At 37.2% G+C, this 27010-nt stretch overlaps 1 protein-coding gene across 1 annotated transcript in view; it reads right to left on the bottom strand.

Annotated features, from left to right (window-relative positions):
* Positions 1-21608: 21608 nt before the first annotated feature.
* Positions 21609-27010, bottom strand: part of LOC113114350 (AF4/FMR2 family member 2-like) — a 198513-nt gene continuing 193111 nt past the window's right edge. Inside the window, exons 18-20 of the mRNA XM_026281262.1 lie at positions 24598-24691; positions 24325-24374; positions 21609-21903 (exon numbers count right to left, since the gene is read on the bottom strand). Of these exons, the coding sequence (XP_026137047.1) occupies positions 21609-21903; positions 24325-24374; positions 24598-24691 (439 nt within the window). The remainder of the gene's footprint in view (positions 21904-24324; positions 24375-24597; positions 24692-27010) is intronic.

Below are 27010 nucleotides of genomic sequence, written 5' to 3'. Positions count from 1 at the left end.
GATTATAGCCTACAGTATATGGATTATAGCACAGAGCACGCTCCCTTTAAAATTTCTAAAAAATCCATCACTCATCTTTAATTGCGATCTCACAGAGATCTGTAATAATCAGTAAAGCTCTCTAAACTGCACAATAAATATCTTATTTACATTGCATCTGCACGTTGTTATGAGATGATTCACGAGTGTGCAAAACTGCACTGAACAAAAGCGTTTTCTGTCTAACTTAAACACCTCACAGCACAGAGACTGCCCTCGTTAGAGTCACAAACGACCTCCTCATATCATCTGATGCTGGCTCCCCTTCCCTCCTCATCCTCCTGGACCTTTCTGCTGCATTTGATACTGTCGACCATGGTATTCTTTTAAACCGGCTCCACCTCACTACTGGACTAAATGATACTGCCCTCAGTTGGTTCAGATCATACCTCACAAACCGGACAGAATATATCTCCCTGGGCCACTCCAAATCATATCCACACACAGTTACTTGCGGTCTCCCCCAGGGGTCAGTCCTTGGCCCCATCCTCTTCATTCTCTACCTCACCCCCCTTGGCCAAATCATCAGCCGTCAAAAAATCTCATTCCACTGCTATGCCGATGACATACAGCTCTATGTACATGCCACAGCTGAATCCACACCCTCACAGTCATCCCCATCAAAACTCAGCACCTGTCTGGAGGAGATAAAGGTATGGATGGAGCACAACTTCCTTCAACTAAATAGCTCCAAAACTGAAGCCATCTTGATTGGCACTCCTCACCAAATCAAATCATCATCCATAACCAGTATCACCTTTTCTGGCACCAACATTTCCCTCTCATCAACAGTAACTAATCTTTGTGTAAAAATTGACTCCCAACTCACTTTTGAAGCTCATATAAATCACTTATGCAAGACCTCTTTCTACCACCTCCGTAACATCTCCAAACTCCGGCCCATTTTCACCTTTTCAGATGCCGAAAAACTGGTTCATGCCTTTGTCTCCTCCAGACTGGACTACTGCAATGCACTTCTCATTGGGATTCCTGGAAAGAGTCTGCAGAGGCTTCAATACATCCAAAACTCTGCAGCTAGGATCCTGATGAGAGTGCGGAAATATGAGCACATTACTCCCATTCTTCACTCACTCCACTGGCTTCCCATCTCCACCAGGATTGAGTACAAGGTTTCACTCCTCACACATCAATGCATCCATGGACATGCCCCCTCCTACCTAAAAGAACTTATCAACCCACAAACCACAACCCGTTCCCTCCGTTCCACTCACTCAAACCTCTTCCACATACCCAGAACCAGACTGAGGACAATGGGAGACAGGGCCTTTTGTACTGCTGCCCCGCATCTGTGGAATGGCCTCCCTGACTCCTTGAGGGCTCCACAATCTACTGATTGTTTTAAAAAAGGCCTCAAGACATTTCTTTTTGGCAAAGCTTTTGGTCCCTTTTAGATTATTATTATTAAAGAACTGCTTATCTTTTTGTTTTTGTTTTAACCCTGTAGCACTTTGAGATCTCTGATGAAAAGTGCATTATAAATATAATGTATTATTATTATTATTATTATTAACTTAAACACCTCTGATTGGCCATTGCGTTTAAGAAATCAACAGATGTCTGTGATTAGCTAAATTGCTCAACGCCTCAAAAACACATTGTAAATAGTAACTTTGTCACAATTACGTTCAAGTTTCTGTCTTGAGCTCTCATTAGTTTCCATGGTTGCTGATTAGTTCATCCTTGTCCAGCTGTTCCTCCTCAGTTCTCTCATCTACCATGTGTGTACTTATAATTCTGATTCTGTTCTATCCTTTGTCGGTTATTAGTGATATGTGCCGTATTAAGTCTCAAGTCTCAGTAAAGTCTATTTTGAATAATATATCCTCGTTTGCTGTTCTCACTCCTCGACGGCGTGTTACAAACTTAAGATTCGTACTGGATAGTTTACCAGATTTTCAATCTAGGGGGCTTTTATTTTCGCTTGTGAACACATTCCCTCTACACTGAAAAAAAAAGTTCTGCACTGAGAACCACTCGAAGTCCACATCATACTAAGAAGAAACAATGCTTTTAACCACAGGTAGACTAATTCTAAACTATTAAATGATGTGGTGGAATTTGTGGCCATAGTTGGAGCAATAATGCTTTTGGGAAATACACCTCTAAGCGGTTAATGAAATAACATCTTTGTAACAATACTTCAAAATGCCTACTCTCATGCTCCATAGAAAAAAATAACCCTGTATGAGTTTGGAAAATCATGAGAGAAAGGAAATAATGAAAGTTGTAATTTTTCAGGTGAATTATCTTTTTAATTTTATTCACGTTCTCTGTTGTGAAAGCTTTTGTTTATTAAAAGAACACTGTTGTTTTACTATTTGTCTGTTTAATGCTCCTGTTGATCAAAAGTGTCAATGTATCAGCATGATGAATAGGGACGCCCAAGTATAATGAGTTTCTCAACATAGCTTATGCTTCTCTTAACAGAGCAGGAGAGTTGAAGTAGAGTCTCTCTCTTTCATCTTCTGTCTTTCCTATCTAACTTTCATCTCAAGGGCAGTTTTTGTCCACAAATGGGATGACGAATAGTTTAACATTGAGTCTTTTTTCCACTCTATTGCATGATGTATGAGATCGGGATTGGTACTGCGAGCTTGGAGCCCTCCCCTCGGACAGCACGCCAAATACGCATAACCTTTACTCCATTTATTATATCTAAGTGTGAACTTGTGAAATGTGCGCTGTTTAACATAAGTTGTTGGCTTTATGGTTGTAAAAATTAAATCTTTACCCTCTTTATAATACATACGCTCTTATTATCTGAATTTGCAACAGTAGCGGCAGACAAATGTGCAATTAGTTTGAAGGAATATGTGGAGTTCTGTTGCTGTGGGATTTGATTATAACAGAGTCTTTAAGTGTTGCTTTATGAGGGATTCAGAGCTGATAGAAACAGTAACAGAAAAAGAGAGAAGGACAAAATTTATTTAGTAGCAATCTATATTTGCATATTCATATTTTTACTCTGCTGTCTACATGATAACAAAGAACACAAGGAGCTAAAGGCGCCTAATTTTGTTTCTTATAAGGTACTTTTTTTTTTTTTTTTTGTCTATAAATATTTCACTGTAATATACATTTCTTTGACTACTTTTGTCAATAATAATAATGTACTAAATAAGAAATAATACTATTGTAACTAATTTTTTTTCTAATCAAATTATTATTTTTAGTAGTAGTAATAGTAGTATTATTTATCACTTTAAAATGATTAAAAGAATACTATTGTAATATTTGACTTATTTTACATTAAAGCTGAGAAAATACAATACTTAATTTCCTCTTTTTCAAATGTTAAAACATCAAACTTTTATATTTGACACAAAACCACCCTTAAAGCTGCTTTTTCTTTTTCTTTATTTTTATACGCGTTTCTCATTACAAGTTCGGGAAGATGGTTGGTGCATGTTGCAATTCACTCAATGTATATTTTTATTCAATTAGTTGTGCAGCCTTACTTATTCCAACCTAGAGACTCTTTTGAAACAATCTCTTATGACTGGAGTTTGCGTCATTCATTAATCTAGGCCTCTTATACATCTCAATTCTCCTCATAACCTACATGTCAACTGTGACATCAGTTTAATCATATTTGCGACAAAGAAATCAATACAGTTGATTGGCTGGAGTTTTTTAAGTTTTCAAATCGGGAAAGTACACAATCTGCATGCGTCCGACACAAGGTCACCCTCCGACTGGACAAAAAGATGGCATATGGGGGACAAAAGCAAACAGAGTGAAAAAACAAAAAGCCTGAGAGAAATAAGCAGAAGCAGAAGCAGAAGCTTTCATAATTCAGCTGTGCTATCATGCAGCACATCCCAATCCGACAAGCAAATTAGCTTTTCCCAGCCGCAGCCTGTGATAAAGCCTATTGGCTGGCACTGTGCTGCTGTACGCAGATAGTAAATCAGGGGCTCATCCCATGCCCCTTCCATTAAAACTCTATTATCTCTGCAAAAAATGCTTTGGAAAATCTCTGAAGTAGCTACGGCTCCCATCGAAAGCTCAGAGATGTGGGGAGAGGGAAGTGTAGAAGTGCATGGGGGCTGAATCGATTGCGAGTTTGAGTGGGCACTGTTGGCATGGAGCTGGACTGAGCAGCACAGCTGGAGCTGTGGATGTCGACTGAACCAGCCGAATCAACTGCCTGGCAGAGGTCTGAAACAGTCGACAACATGTATTAGGCTGCTTAAAGCTTCAGAATGTAAAAAGAAAGTTGTGAAAATTTACAACAGTATCAGCTGAAAGATGTTTGTGTACATGGTACATTTACACTAGCCGCCAATGAATTTTAATAGGAAACTCAGCAGTGCTAAACAAACAATGAAGCCTGTTATGTAAAATACACAATCAAGAGATTAGATAGAAGTGTTTGGTGCTCATTTAAAAATGATGCTGCCCAGATGCATTTTCCCAGACAGTTGTAATAAAATCCTGTATATAAAGGTCAAGTTTCAAATTATTTAAGAAAGTATTTAAGTCTAAAATTAAAATGTCAAGATCAACTCAAGTGTTTAATAATGTCACCTTATCTTTTAGCCTTACTAAGAAATTATGCATTCATAAAGTATATGTATTGTTGTTGTTGCTTGTACTTATCTGACACTTATTTAACAGTTATTAATAGGCATTATTATTATTATTTATTAAAATGGCAAAAAACTAATATTGTTGTATTGTAATATTACTATTGTAATATTTCACTGTAGAATAAAGAAAATTGGATATTTAATCTACAGTTTATGCAAATATAATGCATAATAACTAGAACCTAAAGCACATGTTATGATGCAGCATTAGGATGTTTGTACGTACGTATAATAAACATAGATTAGTGTTATTCTGTAGCTTTATTTTATTTATCCAGATTCAGGGTCCTTGATGGTTGATTTTTAATAAACCAGTGCATTAACTACTTCATTATATGTTCGTAAATTGTCAGTATGGTTGGTTTCTGTGGGACTTCTTGTTTTTTGTATACCTATTTGTCATTTTGGGTTTTGAACATTGCTGTTGTGCATCACTGAATGCTGTTTTCAGTGTTGTATGGGTGGGTTTTTTCCACTAACATTTTGCAGTTTTTTAACAGATGTGACTGTGATAGAATGACTCATCTCCAGTCGTCAGCTCAGATCACAAGTTAATGCAGTGAAGGCAAAGTGTCATGCATCAAGTGTTATAATATTAGACGAAGTCAAGTCATAAATCCTCACAATCTGACCCAAGTCCAATCTAAGAATTTCCGGTTCATATCTCTAATATTTCATGCTGAAGTGGCAGAATAATAAATGGGAATTGCTGCTATTGATCTCAGTGGACTGTCTGCCTTTTTTATTTTATTTTATTCTTTTATCATTACGACATATCTAGTGCTGTGATCATGATAAATGATTCTTGCAGTCATTCTGAAGGTCATCTGAGTCTGTTCGCATGCTGTTATAGTAATAACAAACAGGTCATGTGCATATGGACATGCACACATTGGCGGGACTAATACCACACCAACCAACTCTCACACCCTACTCGTACTATGACTGAACAACTATGGAGAAGTTAATATTACTTGCCTCCAAGTATTCATCTTTTTACTAGATGGAATTCTTGGAATACAACACTGTCATAAAATATAATGCATAGAGAAACATTTCATTCGCATTGCATCTGCCATATTACAGTTCACTTGAACATTTTACTAGAGATCATTTGTTTTGCTGCTGAAATTCTGCTTAAGTACAAGAACAATTTGCTTTACTCATTTGTAAAGAAATATATAATGATTTCAGTTACGTAACAAAGTTGAACGTTATTCACAGATTTAATGTGAGTGTATATTACAAAAACATTTGCTTTTTTATTTCACTTAACTAACATTCTTTTGTTTTATGCATTATTTTTGTATCTATTTTTATATAAGGATTAATAATCTGTCGTTGAGATCATAAAATAACTGAAATGAAAGATTTGTGAAGGAAAGATATACTTTGGTTCCTTTGCCCTAACCATTATGTTGCAGTTTTTGCACCACCACAGCCAATCAGGTTGAAGGTCGCAGCTTGTTTGTTTAATACTCCTTAAATGCAGATGAGGTCATGATGTGCTAACTTGAACATGCCCAATTATTTTCTGCCCAGAAGACCTATTTGCATCATGCTGGCACAAACGCTTTTCTGTTTTCGAAGTATTTAAAAATATAAGCAAACAGAAATTTTATCACCATAATGTAGAATTTCATTCAGTTTTGTTTATTTGAACATATGTCTTGCACACATGCAAATTTTCAGTAAAACAGACCCTTTTTTGGGGTAGAATTTGAAAAACACTGGCTGTGTGGCTCAATACTTCAGTTTTACTTGGCACTGAATACTTAATTAGGTTTAATGGGTACATTGCCTAAACAACTATGAACCACTCTGTCATTTGGCTCCAGTAATTCAACATTATTAGTCACACAGAAGATCAGAACAAATACACGCACAAAAACACATCAAACATAAGACATCAGTGGTATTCATCACATCAAACAAATGCAGTACTGCTCAACAGATCCACTGAATGACACTCTATCTCCTGCAGAGGTCTAGTACGAGGAGGGAAGTTCAGAGATCTTCTGGGAAATCTGGTCCTCTCATGAATAATTCTAGAAAGCTCACAGTGTCAGGGTAAAGTGATGTTACACTGCCCTTATCTAACTATCTGTCACTGACAGGCAGGGGAATACACAAGAAGATGGTAATATTGTATCAGTCATAAACCTTGTTGGTGTTTTGTGCTGTTTTGGGGGGGAGGTGGACATTTGACTGAACATGGTTTTTCTACTTACAATTCTGCTTTGATGGTATTGATAAATCTGTCATACTTGTCTTAGCTGACTCAACCCTGATGAAATTTCCATTTTTGTATTTATGTATATATATATATATATATATATATATATAAATATGTACCATTTTCAACAAACTTAAACCTTGAATATACATGTTTACACATCACAAAAATCATTCAACATTATTGTTTTTAGAGAACTGCAGCACATAACACGATATTACAACCTGAACTAAGATTTCCTTGTCGTAAAAGGTAAACATTTTAAAAGGCTTATAGACATTGACACACAGTCAAGACTGTTTAAAGGAGTCCTCCAGCTGGATACGATACGCAACGCAATGCATAAAAAGACAGTATAAGTCATTATAATCAGTAATTATGTCCCCACTGGATACAACAAATACCTAGTTTATAATTGGTTTTATTGTTTTTTTGTCGTCGCGTAGGGACACACGTCATCACAGTATGTTAAGGGGCGTAACATTTCCGTCACATGCTTAAGGTATTCAGCCAATCACAATGCACTTGATAGCTGGCCAATCAGCATATTCCTCGCTTTTCAGAACGATGAGTTTTGTAAAAATCGACGCATTTCAGAAAGGCGGAGTGTAGAGAAGAAACAATAATGTAACTTAAGTGAACAAAAGAATGTGTGTTTTTAACCTTAAACCGCATAAACACATTGCATTACACCAAATACACAAAACAATGCTCTTTTTAGCAACATCATATGACCCCTTCGATTAATTTTTGGTCTTCATTTTGGCATCGTACATTTTTTATCACTCTGGCTATTTTGTAATATATTAGTAAAAATATGTATTAATTTTAAATATATAAGCAACAAAAATAATGAATAAATAAATGCTTGTCGAACCGCGTAAATCTGTCTTATTGGTTAAACTAGATGGGACAGCAGCTTCTACAGCCACATATGCTGGTGAGCAGCTACTGTACAGTGTGTTGGTCTTACCGACAGGGAACATATTACTGAGCTCAATGCTCAAGCAAAATGAGAGTACCTAATGTGAGAAAATGAGAGCCAGCAGATGCAGAGATCATTTTTGCTGTTATATATCATTATTGCCTTATTTATGTGATATCTATTGTTATGACATTCCTGCTTATGTTTCCATTCTATCCACATAATCTGTCCCTTCTGGAGATTTCCTCTCTCTGTCTCTTGCACTCTCCCCAGCTTTCTTTTGAGCCAAACTGATGCTGACACAAAGGCAATTAAACAAGGAGCCTTGCAAGGAGCACCGAATGCCATTTTCAGTCCCTGCCTCCCACTGACTCAGTCAAAACACAAACAAATACACCACCTCCCCATCTCATCGCTACCTTACCTAGCTTCAAGTAAATGAGAACTGGGATTCACAACCATTTAAATTTCATGAAATCACATATTTACGAGAGAAACATTATCTTCAATGAGGGAAAATGTGAGGCAGGACTTGATTTTATCCATCAAGACTGGATTGGATGGTGAAAGTGGGCATTAGATACCAGAATTGAGTCAGACGAAATGATAGGTTTGTTACAAGCTAATATAGTGTAATATAATATATAAATCTTTTTTTTTTTTTTTTTTTTTTTTTACTGGATATACTAAATTCCATGAAAAAAACAGTTACAAACATACACTTTGTGAATCAAGTCTATAAATGAGTCTTGTTAGGTGCTTTTGCATGCATCTTCATTATTTTGAATGAAGCCACTGAAGATGTGGCTGAACTGAACTGACCATGCTTTCCAAGACAATGGATTCAGACTATCATCTTTCTCTGAAACCACAACCTCCTTTACACATTTCACTTGCTGTTCTACATGCTGTTCTTAACCTATTATTGATATCTGTAACTTGTGTCAGTCCTCGACTATAGATAAATGTTGCGATAAATAGCATCATGGGGTTCTGAACGCTCATGCCACACTTTCATACATGTCTCTACCCCATTGACATTGATCTTCGATTGCATACTGTATACAATTCATGCAATATAATCACATTTACAGTTTAGGCTATAGTTGTTTCATTATTCGTTTTAAAACCATCTGAAAGTTTGCTGGGAGTGTCAACACATTTTACACGTACCTTATTTAATAGTCGCCAGTGGTTCTCAATCTCTTGATTTTCTTTCACTCCAAGCTCCCTCGCTGTCCATAGCAATATTCGAAGACCCTGTGGAGTTTTCAGATTTTATTAATTTACATGACTTTCCAGGTCTAGAATTGTTCTACCTCATATATCAGGTGTTTCAAGACGGTGGAAATCCTGGTTCATCACAGAAAAAAAGAAAAAAAAAAAAGATACAATTTTAAGGGGTACATTCAAATATCTTGATTTGTAGTTATTTTAGCTATATTGTATAATTTTAGGACATCTCGAGACTCGAGGCACCCTGGATGACTACCACTGCACTAAGCAATTACACATTTGAATAGACTTTTGAAAACAGGTTATTTGTTATATTTTAAATGGATTTAATGTCTGGGATTTTGATTTTAATACTTGGTTTTTATTATAAGAAAAGCAGCTGTAATGAATCACTCAAAATGTAAATGCTATGAGTTGACGTCAGCGTCCTCAAACTATAATGCTGCTACTCCCTCTAGTGGCCTTATACTTTAATTACTGGATTTTGGTGGATAATTAAAATTGAAGTGGAACTTATTACTATTAATAATAATAGTAATTATTATTATTATTATTTCATGTAGGCTATAATTCATTTCATATGTTAGATTTATGTGCTTTTCGTGCTTTAGGACTTTTCCCCTCCAAAAACATTTGTTCTGGTGCAAATCAACAGTGATATATCTATAATAATTATGTATAATTAAGTACAAAATTTTGTGTAGGATTTCACAAACAATTACAAAGAAATATCAAGTAACACACTAAATTGAAAATAGAAAAACTTAAATAGTATTTTATTTTAGAACATAATATTCCAACAATCTGTTTTTATTTACATATTTGAAAAAGTCACTGATTACCCCAAAGTGAAATCACCACTAGTGAAAATGTATCTGTGAACAGTTTGATCATGTTTTAATAATAATTTCTTTTTTAAGCAATAATATTTTGAAAATAAATATATACATAAATAAATCAAAGTCTAAACTATTTTTTAGAGTTTCAAGTTTTTATTTGTATCTTTTTATTTTAAATCGATACATAGTCCATTCATTCAGGCTCAAATGAACAGACAAAAAAAAAAAAAAAAATTGAGCTCCACGTACTGAACAACATGAAAATGCTAATTTAACATAGCAGTGACTCTTTAGTATTTAGTATATAAATAGGTATGTTATTATGTACTTGATTAATAATTTAATTAACCCAAACCAGATAATTGTTTCATATTTTCCCTCAATAGCTAGACAGTACTCCTCACGAACACCAGGTGACGCCCATGACGCAAAAACACTTCCCGTCTCTTCCTCCAGCCGCCACCCTTTTTTAGCCACCTAGGATTTGGTCTTGTTGTCTTGATTCGTGTCACGCTTCGCCGCAAAATATCACGCAAAAAAGCCTCGTGTGCATTTTACCAGTCTGTGTGGATTGAGCTCTGTCATTTTAACAACCATTCATAGCTCACGCGTCCATTATATACGTTCACAGAACTGTTTTACCTGTTACCACTCACTTTTACCAGTCTGTTATGAATATGATGAACACCCATGGCGTGTGTCTCTGTGGGTATGTGCGCGCGCGCTAGTTAAGATGTGCAGCACGTCTGCTCGGGTTTGGGAAGAGGCAGGGGGGATGGGGTCTGACTCTGTTGGAAAGCAGGATTCTGATACTGGCTTACATTATATTTTGTGTGTCTGCACCACCTCTCTCTCTCTCTCTCTCTCTCTCTCTCTCTCTCTGTATGTTTGTGTGTGTGCGTGCGCGCGCGCGAGTGTTTGTGTGTTTGTAGGAATGTACATTGAACATCACAGCAACTGTTGAAGAAAGCGCCTACAAATCAGACAGATGTAGGTCACAATTGGCATTTTGGGAAGGGGAGGGGCATTCTTTTAATTTATCAATTTGCCCATTCTTCATTAACGGAAGAAGGACAGAAATCAGACAGAGTAAGAGAGACAGGCGAATCTTCACATGGTTAACACCATGGTCTCTCTGCATGTAGAAAAGGACGAAAGTATCACCATGGAAACACCCATCCAGCCTCCCACTGCTGTTTCCCCCCTCCATTTCTCTCCCCTTTTCCTCTCTCTGTCTCTTCTTACCTCCATCTTTTCCTCCCCCACATTCCCTGTCTCTCTCACTCTCCCTGTCCTTTGCTGTTCCACCAATCCCCTCTTCTTTGTGTTTCCATCTTCACTTCTTGAACCTGTCTGTCACATCTGTCCATCCCCCATTTTGCTTCCTCCCGAAAACATCCAAGGGTTGCTCAGCATTCGGTAAGGTGTGATTTTAGTTTTCCTGGGAAAATCCACACGTAATCCAATCACAGGGAGCGGAATCTATTCCCATTAGCCAATATCCCAAGATGTATGCAACGTCCCCTCCCCCATTCCAAATATGACATGCCTAGAATTCTACTGAGCCAGATTTCTTTTTCATGGTAATTAAATGCTGAGCCTGGATGTGGGTATTATTAGAATCTCCTCTCACTAATTAGCACAGGACAAAAGGCTTTTGCTCCAAATCTCGTCAGGTTATACTGCAATACTTTTTTTCGCTGTCATTCTTTATCAGGTTACCGAGACACATTTTTGATGTTGAAACTGAGACACTTCATACTATTATTAACATTCGCTCCGTTCGAGGAGAGAGAAAGTGGGCTTACAGCCTTACAGCAGTCTGGAATTCACATAGATATGGACGCACATGTACACGCATTCTGCACCCTCTCTGGGGTTTCTGGTCAGTCCTGTTTTTTTCATCACACTGTACATCAAAACTCATGTTTCAAGTTCCTTTGAAAAGACATTAAAGGAAGCTGCATAGGAATGCGTGTGTGTGCGTGTGCGTTTGTACAGCACGTGTGCGTGTTGTGTGCTGTGTGTATGATGGAGACTCTGGATAAAGGTGAGGGTGTAAGATGAGACATAACAATGTGGAACCCTCTGGAAACGCATGAAATGATCCTGAAATGACACCATAGCTTCCACCTATAACCCGGCATCCATTTTCACCAGAACAAGTACTAAAAAGGGGTGGATGTGAGCCCTCCAGGACTATATTCCTCCATCCACAAACAAAACCTTATTATCTGAGTTTCAGCATTTGATGACGGCTGATGTAACGCATAAAACAGATCTGAGCTATGGATGCTACAGTGAAGCAACTATAAGATATGCCACAGCGAAATGAAAACCATACTCAATTTTCAAATTTTCTGCCTCCACAAAGATGCACCAGGAACATTGAAACAAAGCAGCTAAACTGTTTTGTGTGGTTTTAGTGTGGTGCTATGCATGTGCAAATGTGTTCTGTTTTTAGCATGTCATGTGATTGCTAAGCAATTATAATCAGATTTAACATGTTGCTATATGGTTGCTGAAGAGTTTGGAGTAGCTTTAGCATGTTGCTATGTGATTGCTAAAGAATTCGGTGTCCTTTTTTTCATGTTGATGTGATTCTTATAGAGTTCTGAGTAGTTTTAACATGTTGTTTTGCAATTTTAAAGAGTTGCAGAGAATTGTTAAAGAGTAAATTTAGCATGTTGCAGTATGATTGTTAAACAGTAATTTTAGCATCTTGCTATGCAGTTGCAAAGGTGTTATAGATGGTTTTAGCATGTTGTTATGCAGTTTAAAGGAGGTCTGAGTAGTTTTGAACAGTTTTTTAGTGTGTTGCTATCAGAGTACTTTTATATTTGAGAGAAATTAAAACCAATCTGACATGCTTTAGATCATTCTTTCTTGGTCAGTTTTCCCAAACAATCCAACATAAAAAATAAATAAAATAAAAATAATATTAAAAGTTTCTTAGATACTTTAATTCTAACTCAGGAATTTGTTTGGTTGGCATCAGGCTACTTGTTTTTTTTTTATTTGGATTTATGCTGTTAATCCTGTGGTTTAATTTCTATTTAGCTGTTAATGGCGTTAGACTTTTCTTTCTTTCTTTTCTTTTTTATTTGCCCAGGCCAGACACAATAAGTGAGTGTGGCCTTCAGGGTGTAGTCCGTAATGAATGAATGTAAGAAAACACTGAGCTCTGAAATCAAATATTTTTCTAGCATATACAATAGGAGACCTTATGTCTCCTATTTCAGATGTCCACTTTTCTATGACATCCATGCCTTTTTCCCGGGGGTTTTATAGTTTTTCCAAAGAGGTCAAGTTTTTCCTTTATCATGTCAGGCCATTCTTGTATTTATCTTCTCTCCTTTTTCTGCCTGCGCTGTTGGATTTGCTGTACAGCTGCATGTTGTAATTATTGGGTTAAAGCTGTCGGTCCTGAGCCTCCCCGATCAATTACAGGTCAAGGTGTAGGACTCCTTTCCCCTCCAGCTATACACTTTCATCTACTCTACACCTCATGGAGCAGATCTCTCTGCCTTTCCTTTCACACCATTTTGTCCCTTTCTGCTTCATTTTCTCATCTATATGTCTTCCTGCTTTCTGGCGTCCCTGCTGTCTCTCAAATTGCTGTTCTTCTATCTCTATTTTTTTTTCTTCTTTTACTCTTCTCCCTCCTCAGCCCCTAACTGCATTTACTGTATTTGATTGTTCATATGTTCTTCCTACTCGCGTGGAACATTATTTCCCTCTCCCAGGAATAGAGGCTTTATTTTTTAATCTTTTGGCTTTGATATTGTGTTAGTAATTTTTCATCTAGCATTTATTGAGTTACTACAAGGCCAAGCTCAACATTTGTGAATCACACAATCACACACATACATAAGCTGTCACTGAGGTGGTCCCTCCAGACCTTCAAAAGGTACACCATACCTTAAGGGTGGATATAAGTATCTTTTTTCCTATTATGTTCCTAAATTGTATATATAAATTGTGTGTGTGTGTATATATATATATATATATATATATATATATATATATATATATATATATATATATATATATATATATTAGTATATAGTGATGCTATAATTGCACATTTGGTGTCCGAAGCCATCATTTTATTTTCCTGCTTTTTTTCAAATGGTTATATTTTTAATTATTTTAATAATTTGATACTTATTGTTATGAATTTTCAAGAGGTTACAGTGGATGACAATATAATAATTTGTGTAAAAATTAGATAATTTGAGCTGAAAATCATGAATTAGTCAGTGCATTTTTTTCACCATGTATTATTGTGTAATAATATTTCATTCATTTTATTTTAAAAAGCCCTAAACACTAATTTACTTAATTCTACATCATTAAATTGTTTTAAAAATTAAAAAAAAAAAAAAAAAAATCTTATAAAAAGAGGTCCATAAAATCTTGCATCAACTCTGTTACTGTACAATATCTTGCATTTAAATTGGTGAATTATCTCCCACGACTATGTAAGATACAGGAAATGATTACACTTACCCTGACTGATAAGATCTGAAGCACTGAAAATCTGTGTGCTCTCTCTGAGAAATATTTTAATCTAAAAAGTTTTTATACCAAGAGTTATTTTGAAGAACGTCAATGCTGTTACGCACAATATCAGAAGGAAAACAAAATGTATTACTGATCACTAAATTGGGTTATTTATAACCCAACTATGTCAGTTCTGTTATATCAACTCTGTTACCATGGAATAATAACAATGCTGACAAGAGGGTAACAATTCGGTTACTTTACAATTCTGTTGGCACACGATAGAGGACAGGCCCAACATTAACTATAGCAGTTTTGGAGTCTCTAACTCCAACTCTCTAGCACCACCACTTGTCCAAAGTTTCAATATTTTTATGCCAATAACTTTTTAACAGTAAGCACACAAACACACACACATCAACATTATTAGAAGGTCTTCATCCTGGCTCTAGAAGAGGAGAATCATCAGGGGTGGACTTGGGCTAAAACTCAGCCCATCTGGCAACACATTCCCTCAGAAATATTTAGCTGGGGTTTACATGGTTGGAGCTAGTCGATCTGGTTTCAGCTATAGTTTCACCACAGAGCCTTTACTTTTTACATACAAGTGTTGTGTGTCTAAGTTCATTGATCAATTGCTGGTTATCACTTAAATAGAGCAGCAAATGCATGGGGCTTTGGGGGAGACATCAGTCCGGTCCAGCTGTCATCTCACACTGTGCTCTTTAATCTTTAATGACATCATCACCTGGCTTTTGGTGTTTATTTTAATGTGAATATGATGAATAAATAATTCATGAATAAAATATTATGCAATCACAGAAGATTTTACAATCTTGCCTTATCATAAAAAGGTCAAATCATCAGTCCTAAAAATATATATTTATATTTTTTTGCATGTTTATATTCACTAAAGCTTTTCCCATATTAAAAAGACTGAATGACAAACTACTTTCTTCCAAGGCTTTTTTCTTCTCCAATATGATATCTGATATCGTATATCTGATGTGTAGTTGCATTTAGTGCTGTATCATGTTTTGTTTTGCTGTGGTGTTATATTGAGATGTGTTGTGATGGGGCGGGGGGTGGATCTGGCGTGGGCAGCTGAGCTGGCTGGCACTGCCGGGCATGTGTGCCCGCCTGGCAGTGAGATTGATGCTGTTTGGCACTCATGCCACTAAATCATGGTAATTAGGCGATAGATGCACCCCTGTGATTAGGGCATCCCACATGGCCCAATGTCTGTTAAACACACACCACACAAACTCTCTTCCAGATACACAGAGAAACAGAAAGTAAAAGGAGGAAGGAAGGATGTGCATGGGGGAAAGATGAAGAACAAGGGCAAAGTACATTAAAAAAGGAAGAAGAGAGACAGCGAAGTGATGAAAGTGAAAAGAACAAAGCGACCCATAGTGCCAGGATGGGTACAGTTAGTGAAAAAGATTGAATAAAAGATTGAATAAAATAGCTAAATATGGCCAAAGAGACCGCATTAATAGATTAAAGGGGTCATATGATGTGATTTAATTTTTTCCTTTCTCTTTGGAGCATTACAAGCTCTTGGTGCATGAAGAAGATCTGTAAAGTTGCAAAGACTAAAGTCTTAAATTCAAAGAGATGTTCTTTATCAAGCTTAAGACTCTGCCATGGCCCCTAAAACGACTTGTTAAAACGCCCCTCATGTCTATGTCACTATGTGGAAATATTTGCGCAGTGTCGCCCAAATGTTCACTCAAAGAAAGAAGGCATGGTGTCAGTAACTGCAGTTAGTGTCGAAGCAGTCATGTCAGGGAGATACTGTGTTTTTCTAGGCGAAAGCAAAAGCACTTTATTTGTCCTTCCGAAAGTAGATTCATTTAGGAATCTTTAAGATTACGTTCAACAGAACAGCAACGCATTTTATGGATGACCATTTCATTAACCAAGAAGAGGAGGTAAATCTGACTTTGCAACACAAATCTGGCACTTCTGAATCAGCTACTGTAAGTATGTTGTTTTATTAGTTTAAGTATTTTATATGGAATGTTTAAATGCATAGTTTTGCACGTCACGTGTGTGTGTGTATGCATGCGTGTGTGCGTGTGTGTGTATGTGTGTGAGAGAGTGAGACAGGGTCACACAGTGGAGTCAGCTGTCTTAATTGTCTGTAGCTTGTGTACTGCAAACAAATACGACTCTGTTCCCCTTTCGGGATTGAACTGATGGTAAAACTAAGGACATTATTAACTGTCTTTACATTTATTTTTAAAGATGAAGCTCGCAATTATGGAAAGAGGCGTTACAGAGTGCTTGCTTTGTTCGGCCAATCACAATGCACTGTGTCAGTTGGCCAATCAGAGCAGACTGCGCTTGTGGGAAGGCGTTACTATGTAGAAAACAATGTGTTTGAGAGAGGCGGGGCATAGAGGACCTACAATAATGTACAGAATTTGAAAATTTTGTTGTGTTTTTTGAACATAAAAGCATGTCAATATTCTGTTACACCAAATACACAAAATAATGATCTTTAAAAAAGCATCATATGACCCCTTTAATAGAAATAAAGCTGCATGAGAAGTGGGAGTGGATCATAGAGAGAATGTGATGGATACTAGTGGTTCAGACAGCTAAATTACCCAAATAATACAGGTAATTACAGCAGAACGGCCATCACCTGAGATTAACTCACAACAGTGAGGGACGCCCAGCACAACTCCTGCGGCTAATGCAGTAGAATTGTGCATCTCTGTGGTGAAACATAAACTAAAGGTCATAGAGTGGTTCAGTGACTGTGTGTGTGTGTGTGTGTGTGTGTGTGTGTGTGTGTGTGTGTGTGTGTGTGTGTGCGTGTGTGTGTGTGTGTGTGTGAGAGTGTGTGTGTGAGAGAGAGAGAGAGAGAGAGAGAGAGACTCTAGGAGAATATGGGATAACAGTTTTCTATAAAACCTCATTCATATATTTAGCAGAACTCTGTGTATGAACAGAAATTAACCTTAAAAATCATTGTTCAACGTTTTAAGCAAGCAAACAAACAAACACGTGCTCAGGAGAGCTGCCATAAGTAATATTTATTTTATTTATTTGTCAAAATAAATCAGTGTTGAATGTATTTATTTAGTTATTTTTGTTAACTAGTTTGTGTGATGTTTGTTTGTTTTTACTTTATATTTTATTCATTTATTTAGATATTTAACTCTTTATTTTAGTTAGTTTGTTTATAGGTAGGTTAGTTAGTGTAGTCTATTTGGTTAATTATTTAGTTGGAAGTTTATTTGTTTGTTTTTGTTTTAGCTAGTCTTTTATTTTAGTTTGTTATGTAGTATTTTAGTTAGTTTTTCATTTGTATTTAATGATAAAAGTTTTAATTCAAAAGCTATGTCTGAAAACATTAAAAATAAAACCAGTGCTTGCCACAGGTTTGAAATATACTTGCGGTGGTAGCTGGGTGGAAGATCCTCCTATGCCGCCCCTCTTTGTTTTAATGAAATCATAGACTTTTGAAATCGCAATTTATATCGCAATTTATCTTTTCCCATCCCCAAAATATAAGGCGTCTTAAAATTAGCATTAAGATGTTTGTTTTACCATTTCATGTATTGAAGACTTTTTGTTACATTTAATTTAAGAAAACTCACCTGGAGTTGTTTTATTCGCACAGGTGCCCCTATATACATTTTATATTTTAATAACTAATAGTGGATTGCTTACTTATTTAATTAAATTATAAAAGCAAAAATGTCACTTTGGCGGCCGTTAATATACCTGGGTGGCCCTCCCAAGTAAGAAACACGTATAAAACATATTTTCCCACCACAGGCCCAAAGTAACAGGTACATTGATTCTTATTATTGACTAATGGCTTGTTTCCACCGTGCAGTACGGTTCAGTACAGTACGGTACGTTCCATAATGAGTTCAGTTTCCAGTGTCAGTAGTTGTGATTGGTGCCAAAATAGCAAACTGCATGGCACAATTCGGCTTGGCATGGCTCAGTATGGTAGCTACGGCACGGCTCAGCTAGGCATGGTTTGCATTTCCACTGCAGTTTAGTATCTTTATAGTTATGCCGCCTACTGCCACGACTCCAAAAAAAACTTTTTTTATTTCACGTCGTCCCAGCAAGCTGTCACTGGATCCCCCCTCTGCTATCAGCGAGAGGCATGTCTGTACTTCCTGAACAGACAACAAAACAGCTACTTTTTGGCTGTTAAAAAAGGTGTGCTCATTCAAAACAGTTGCGTTCGATCCTTGGCTGGCTGTGCTGATTTAAATCTAGAGGTTCTTTTGTGTCAAAAGTTCAGTGATGCAGGTAGTGGCAGGTAGTTTCTCTGGCCAATCAGTGATCAACATAGTTTGGTTTACTTGGAACCTCAACCGAGGTGTTACTAAAAAAAGTACAAGGTACCAGGTACTGTACCCAGTGGAAATCCGGTACAGTTGTCCGGTATTTAAAGTGTTGCTAGACTTACTGCAGAGCATTGATTAGTTGACAGAAAATTTGTCACTTGCACGTGCTACAAGGAGAATGACAACACAAGGGGAATGAAGCCACCCATGCTGCCATTCTGCTCATGTGTGTTAGGCTTGTTTACAGAGTGTGCTAACACACACAAAAAATATAACAGTGTATTTCAGAATTTAATATTTTCACATACATACACGCAAGGTTGTGCTTTCTTCTTTTTAGCTGATCACTAAGTTCCAGCATACATCACACCTATCAAGTGAGGGTAATGTTGGTGGTGGAAACACAAGCACAGGGTGTACTGTCCTCAATTGTACTGTACTGTACTGTATTGTACTGTATCGTACTGCTCGGTGGAAACCATTTCTAATTTCTCTTTCTTAACATATTTTGCACCAAACTTGTTACAATAAAAAATATTATTATTATTACTAAAAATTTTAACAAAATAAAAAAATAAAACTTTACAACATATTAAAACATAATGATGACAAATGCGGACTAGACAATCGGCTGCTATTCTAATGAAAACAAATGTGTTTTATCAGATATTAAAGTTTTAATTTACAATGCATTACACACCTAGCTTTATGCATGTTCAGTGATGTACCATGTTCACAATATTGATAATTACATACAGAACTGAGTCATCAGACACAAATGGGACACCATTTCCTCTGTACCAGTGATGTAGAGCATGATTCAGGCCGTCAAAGGTGGACACAGGCTCCTGATACGCTAACTCTATACAATGGACTGACTCATTAACAATTTATGGCTGACTGATTGGGAGATGAATTGTTTCTGTCAAACAGGCATTGGACTGAAGTTTAAAACCTTTGTCATTTGTTATCTGCACTGTCTATCACCTTCTCACACACATTCTCCCTGTCTATCTCTCTATCAGTCTTATGCACAACCACTCCTACCTCAGTCTATCCCTGGAGAGTAATAAAATAAAACAATTACGCTCATCCTGTGTGTCCATATCACTTATTCTAAGCAGTGTACACTAAACAAGATAAAGGACTTTCTGCCAATTTAAAGAGCATAGAAGGAACTGGGCCACCCACCCTCCAACACAAACACATAGCCCACACCACAGCTAAATATACTCCCAATTACAACACCACGCTTCGTTTATTATGCAACTCCCCACTCTGAAAGATCCATCTGTGTGCCTGTGTTTATATTTGATTAAATCGGCCTTGGCTTTTCTCTAGGGTTGTTTTCAAATTAAGAAGAGCAAAAACGTGCTGTCCCTTGTTAAACGTCTCTCAAACTTCAACCTGTTGGCTGATCTGGTTTTGCAATGGGCTCATGGCGATGCCAGTCAGGAGCTCGCAGGAATGAGAGGAACGTTCCTCTGCTAATCTGGGTCACACAGGCACCATCTGCCTTGACAAGATTACTGGGTAGTAGGACAAGAAATCCTTTCCCTTTGGCCAGATTAAACATGAAATATAGGACATGGGTATAGGGAGGAAAAGCAGAGGAGAGACGGGGGTTTGTCTGGGCAGGGCATATGTCAGGACAAACAGATGCATCTTTTTTGCAGTTTATTTTACCTAATTGCCATTTGAACGATTTGCATTCTTGATTATTTCTCTGTATTATTGTTATATCATGGTGTAGAAAAGAATGACCCCTTTAAAATAATCAAATTCTGTTGCTTTGCTGCCTGAAATGAAGATGGATGCAGTTTTTGTTTTATCCAACCTGCAACATCCAAGTAAAATAAAAGCTAAAACACTGATAGTAAAAGGTAAAGCACCAATATGTCAGTAAAAGAATTATAATAATAAATAAAAAAAACAGAGTCAGTGAGCTGGAAAAAGATTCAGCCCTCTCCTAAAAATGACTTGTAAACTCACTCAGGTGTAGCTAAATTACCTTCTCAAAGGCCATATGACGTTTTGATTCGCTCAGCATGAAAATAGCTTTCCAGTGGCCTGTACCATGAAGCCGGATTATTTGGCTAGCCAGGTAAATTTCAGTTTAGTTTGCACCAATCCTGGGTTTTAGGTACCATGTAAGTGGCTTGGCTTTTAGCTGCGTTTTTTGCCATAGTAACTTACACTCCACAACTATGTTCTGGGTTAGAGATCTCAAACTGAAGCTGGACCAATCAGATGTGAGAGAAGTGACACATGTCTGACACGGTGACTCCAGTTTATCTTGCTCCAAATCAAAGGTCACTAATGCTAAAAAAAAAAAAAAGAGAGAGAGAATTACTGAGTCTTTTTATGATTTATATAATTGATTGTGATTCATATTATTATTTATCTTTTACACACAAGCAATTTTACTTTAACAGTTATTATAAATCGTTTATTTTAAATAGTAATGTATACAGATAAGATACAGATCAAAAGATTGCACTATTTAAAAAGTAAAAAATTATCTTATCACTATATATTTTCACATGTGTAAACTAAGTTAACGAGTTTCACTTGTGACTTCACTGATAAAGCAAGATAATTTATTTCATATGACGTTTAAATTTGTCATATTCATCAATCTCTTAACCTTTAGCAACACCTTTAACCTTCAGTTTGAATCTCGCTGGGTCTCTTGCGAGAAGTAAAATTTTCCAAATTTGAAGTCGATATTATAAAAATGCTGATTCCTTTGAGATTTTTAAGGAGCTGTAACAAAAATAGCCACTGGGTTACACCTAAACTCTATTTAAATGCACTTTCACCAACAGTCTTACAGTAAATGCATACATATGTATTTATCGCTCAGCTATACTCTCTAATTGCAGTCTAAAGAAAAAGAAAAGTGTTTGAAAAACTGTCTAGTGAACAATAAATCCTGAAATGCAACTCGAAAACCATCCTACCTTGACTTTCCTGGGCCAGCTTGTCAGCGGTTTCCCAGTGTTCATAGCTGCGCAGGATGTTGTTGGTGATGTTGACATGACTGGCTGCCATGTGGTGGATGCGTTGGGGAATGGCCACACTTCCAGAGGCGGAGGAAGAGCCCATCATTCCAGTGCTGCTGCTGACTGAACTGACAGGAGATGGACTCAGGGACATGGGAGATGGGGTACCTGTGCTCCTGTTAGGAGAAAGATGAAATACTGACCAATGAGAATTTCAATCCACCGGAAATCCAATCCACCGTATTCCTGCACCATTTCACACTATTTAATGTAAGTGGTGAGTAAGGCACGCAAAGACATTTTGTTTGTAGCTTAATTTCTATTTATGTTATGTTATGCTTAACAGCCTCGCCCACAGTGAAATCTCATTGGCTCAATATCCTGTGCAGACAGCTTTATATAAATCATATACGTCTTGATTGGCTGTAATGACTGCCCTTGTGTAAAAGAAGTACTCTTTAGCATACTTGTAAAATGAGTAGTTATTATGGAAATTATATACATTAAAATATATACTTAAGTGCAAACTGGGTTAAATGCAGAGCACCAGTTCTGAGTATGGGCTGCCATACTTGGCAAATGTCACGACTTTCACTTTTTTTTTTAATAGAAACAGCCGTTGTGCCACAGATGCATTGCAAGCTACTGGTTACTCAGGAAACAGTCCTCATCTTCCATAAAATGCACAGCACACATCTGAATATTTGGGTTGGACTGTTCTGGAAAAGTGTTGAAATACAAGTTAACCACTCATTTCTAGTCGTGTCCTCTTTTGGAAGGGAAAACAAGTAGATTTGCTTTCATAAAACGAAACACACTCGACATGGCAGCAGTGGCAACAGCGAGAATAAAGGTTACACCTTCTTTCTTTGCATGGACATTTGGGCGGCATTATGCAAATCTTCCCACTTAGTGACGTAGAGATGTGGGGGCATGTTAGAATGAACCGTTTTAAGTGAGGATATATCTTGTTGGATTTTAGACTTTAGTCTTTGCAACTTTACATATTTTCTTTATGGACCAAAAGCCTGTAGCACTCCAAAGAGAAATACATATTTTTTTTTACATCTAATTTCATAATACGATTCTCTTTTAAATATAGTTGTACTGCTGAATATTCTGACAAGCATTTATAGTCAAATAAAATATACTTTAATGTCCTTTCTGTTAAAATTTGCATATAATTTATTTGAAAAGGAATTTGTAATAATGCATTTGCAGTTTAGAAAATAAAAAAAATAAAATAAAATGTATTACCAAATAACACACTACAATAAATCTATAATCGAGCACCTGCTTTAATGCTTTAGTATGTTAATCAACATCAAAATAAGATTACGATAACCTAATTATTTAAAAATGTACTTGAATTTTACTGTAAAGAAAATGTCAATGTCATAAAGAAAATGTACTATACTTTTTTTAATTTACATGAGGTTAATATTTAAAAAAATATTTTGAAATCTAAAATTGCTATAAAATCAAAGCCATACATCTAAATAAGTTATGTTCCAAATATGAAGTTGAAAAAGTCTAGTTCCTGTGAGATTCCCGTGAGAAAATTAGATTTCGAATGCATTTTTTTCTCTCTGACGTAAATGCATACATTTCTGTCACAACGTTACTTCTATCATGACATAACCACCACACATGGAACATAAAATCTTTAATTTTACATGATTACAACTTTTTAAAAGTTTTTAAAAGTACACTGTGTTAACAAATATAGTCAAGAAAGTGTGAGTGTCAACTAAGTGGCCTTTTCTTTTAATAATATTAGTTTATCTGCATATAGATTTAATTGAAGTACACTTTTTCACAAGCTACTCACATTGCTATGAGATTCTTTATGTTTCTGTAATCAGTATCTCAGTACATTATCAACAGTAGCCTGCAGACAGTATCGTTCCTCCAGACAAATATCGGCAAACATATTCATTGGTCTCTTCAGTGCTTCACCCTAAACGATCTGGTTCAGTGGCCTGTGATCCACTGATAAATGGAAACACACTCAAGCCTCGGCCGGCTAAATTATGCGCCCTGTCAACAGCCGGGCCCATTCGTGGCTGGTTTCAGGGCTCAGCTAAAATAAATAAACTCCCTCTGAGGTGAAAAAAGATTTGTGATGGTAAAGGATGAGGAGGAGGTGGTGGAGGATGGATGTGTTGATCACAGTTACAGCACGTACGGCTGGCTCTTTACTGCTAATGTAGAGGCTGCAGGGGCCGAGCCGGTAAGGCTAATTGCTTTTGACAGGCAGGTTGGCAGCCGAACAGCGGGCCTGGGTAGTGTCCAGATAGAGTCTGGATCAGACACACACACAAAGGCAAACACAGCACCTCTTGCACTGCCTCACCCCATTGGTACTGGGTTGCCATAGAGCTGACATGGAAGCGATGCTGCTTTCCCAGAGTTCATCTCTTCATGTCCTTTCTCTGATGTCAAGTAACCATGACTGGGGTTTCATATCTCGCACTATATTTTTTTCCCCACTTGGCAGCGGGAAGAAGATTCAGGAGGGCTGTTCTTAAGCATGATGGAATCTTTTCACAAGCTGGCAGAAACACAAAAGGGCAAAGAGAGGAAAATGCACGTACTTTCCATTGGCTCCCCACGGCGAAGGTGCTTGGGAACTTTTTGCAGAATTCTGAGGGAGCAAGAATAAAAATCATTTAGAAACACAGCACATAATCGCTAAGTCCAAGCATGCTACGTCTCATGCAAATGCTAATAATCAGAATTAGCTTACAGATTGACAATGTATGCTAATAATGGCATTTGGAAACTATTCTATTCAAACAAATATGAAGATTTCTAGCTCTGTTTCTTAACTGCAATAAACGAAGCAACAGAGGCACGGGGTCGTATACCTTGAAATACTCCATTAGTGAGCGGGAATACTTCATGGCATGATCCTTCTTCAGCTTGAACATTCGCAAGTATAGAAGTGACAAACAACGATTGCTGTAAAAGAGAAAATATTCATTGAGGTCCTATTATGATCTTGCCAAACATATTCAAGGAATACTGAAAGATGCTGAAGGACAATTAGTGCAGCATCATCAAGGCAATGTTTTGGTGTTTTTGCTTTATAATGACGCAGGGATCGATTTTTATTGAAACTTACTTTTTGTTGCATGAATGTTACATTAAAACTGGAAAATATTTATCATGCTTTCAACACAAAACAGCCCTGCGCTGATTGGACCAGAAGAGCCGGGAGAGGTGGATTTTTGCAAATCAATTAACAGGTAGAAGTGCGCTGAGCCATAACGATCTTTTATTTTGAAAAAAAAAAAAAAAAAAGGGCCGCATTCTCTGTGTTACATCTTGGTCACGTGAAGGTCACAGTTTTTATGCCAGTCGTGTCATTTATCTTGTTGTATTTATCCGTCACACAATGTTCTTCCGCCAGACGCGAGCGCCAAAAGTTACCGACTGCAGCTTTAAAGTCTATAAATACTTGGTTACGTGTTCAGATAAACAAAACAAAACAAACAACAACAACAAAAATTCCTGTGATGCATGTATATCCGCTATAGGATACTATTATAGTCAATATAAGCAAATAGTGTCAAAAATCTGTTTCTAAATTCTAATAGCCTAATTCACAGAGCCAGTAGTGTCTATGGCAAGGACGTCAAGTCAAGTCAAATCAAGTAATCTTTATTCATGTAGCGCTTTTAACAATACAGATTGTGTCAAAGCAACTGTATAGCATTAATTAGGAAAATATTGATGTCATGACATCAACAGTATCTTGTTGACAACAACAGTATTATGATAACCAGCAGTGTGCATCAATATGAGCACTGAGGGAAAAGCAGCCAGTATCATGGGGTGGCTGACCTTTCAGCAGTATGCCTGCGAGACACCAGATGCTTGGGACATATGCAGAGCCCCATGAAACCAAAACTAGTTTTCTCACATTTCTCACGCATCCAGACTACTGAAGTCCCATCAATATAAAACCAAAGGTGTCTGTCCCTCCGAAAGCAGGTCAGAGGCTTTTATGGGATCTTGTAGATGCATCTTTATTTGAGCATGAAATGTTTCCTGACGTCACAGGTCAAAATCCACAGGTTATATTGGCCTAATATCTGAAGCCCGAGAGTAAACATGTTTTTACAGCTCTCTTAAATGCATATATTATCGCCTCAATGGTATTATGTCCTCGACCCAGGTTTATAAATCATAAACGCAGCAGCCTTTGAAAATCCCTTTCGGCTGCTAGATGGCTTTCATTAACAAGCTGGAGAGACTGGCAGCTGAATTCCAATCTGCACTGATGACTGTCATCCCGCTATAAGCGCAAAACTAACCTTGACATTCAAAATAAACAAGCCGCCGCCGTGTGACAGGCAGGCAGAGCACGGGCGGCTTTTATCTGGGCGAGAATATGTTTCTGCCGTCACCATGTGGAAATCTTTCATTATCCTCTAATAGCTTAATGAAATACAGGAATAATGATCCACTCTAAGCTGATTAAGCGCTTTAGCAGTGTTTTAAAGCTTCCTTCCAGATACGGATGATTGTCGTCGAGCGATGGCTGAGAGGAGATTTAACTGGCTGCTAGTGCAAAGCGCTGGATTTAACTTCTGATGGTACACGGGGAACGGCACTGCAGTGTTAATACCACCTCTGACGCCCTTTGGAAGGCCCTAAAGCGTACGTCACTTCTTCAAAACAGCTACATCTGGTGGGTTACCAACGAAACTCACATTTTGACCTCTATGTATGTTGAGTGTGACTTTTTCAGGGAACAGAATTGCACTAGCTTGATGTCCCGAGACTATAGGATACAGTCCATATGGTGGGTCATTCTGGCTATGTAGAGGGTGTTTACGCAACAACGCTTTTAACTAAATACGGTAGGGCTGCACGAGTAATCGACATGTTTAATCACGATTGTCATGCGCATTTAGTCAGTAAAGCCGGTTCTGTGATTAGCAGTAAATCTCCATCACCTGGTTTCAGGTAGAGCAGCATTTACTACGCAGAGCACTAACTCTCTGACAAGCTATGCTAAATCTCGTTTAACCATATTCTAAGCAGCTACAAAGGCTATGTCGTGTAGCATTTCAATATTAATATACTTTATTATTATAAAATAATAATAAGAAGAACTCAGATAAACCATATATTGCCATAGTTGTGTGTTTATAAGTCACGTTAAATCAGTGAAAGCAGTTAAATCTTCTGTTTATTCAGTTGCAGTGGTAGGCATTTCCTGGATTTCTTCTTTGGGGCATATTTGGATTTTCAGCACGAGAGCGTCCTCTG

This window comes from Carassius auratus, chromosome 14, assembly GCF_003368295.1.
Source record: "Carassius auratus strain Wakin chromosome 14, ASM336829v1, whole genome shotgun sequence".
In the NCBI taxonomy this organism is placed as follows: Eukaryota; Metazoa; Chordata; class Actinopteri; order Cypriniformes; family Cyprinidae; genus Carassius; species Carassius auratus.
Note: the sequence above shows the minus strand (reverse complement) of the source record. Positions and strands in the feature narration are given on the sequence as shown.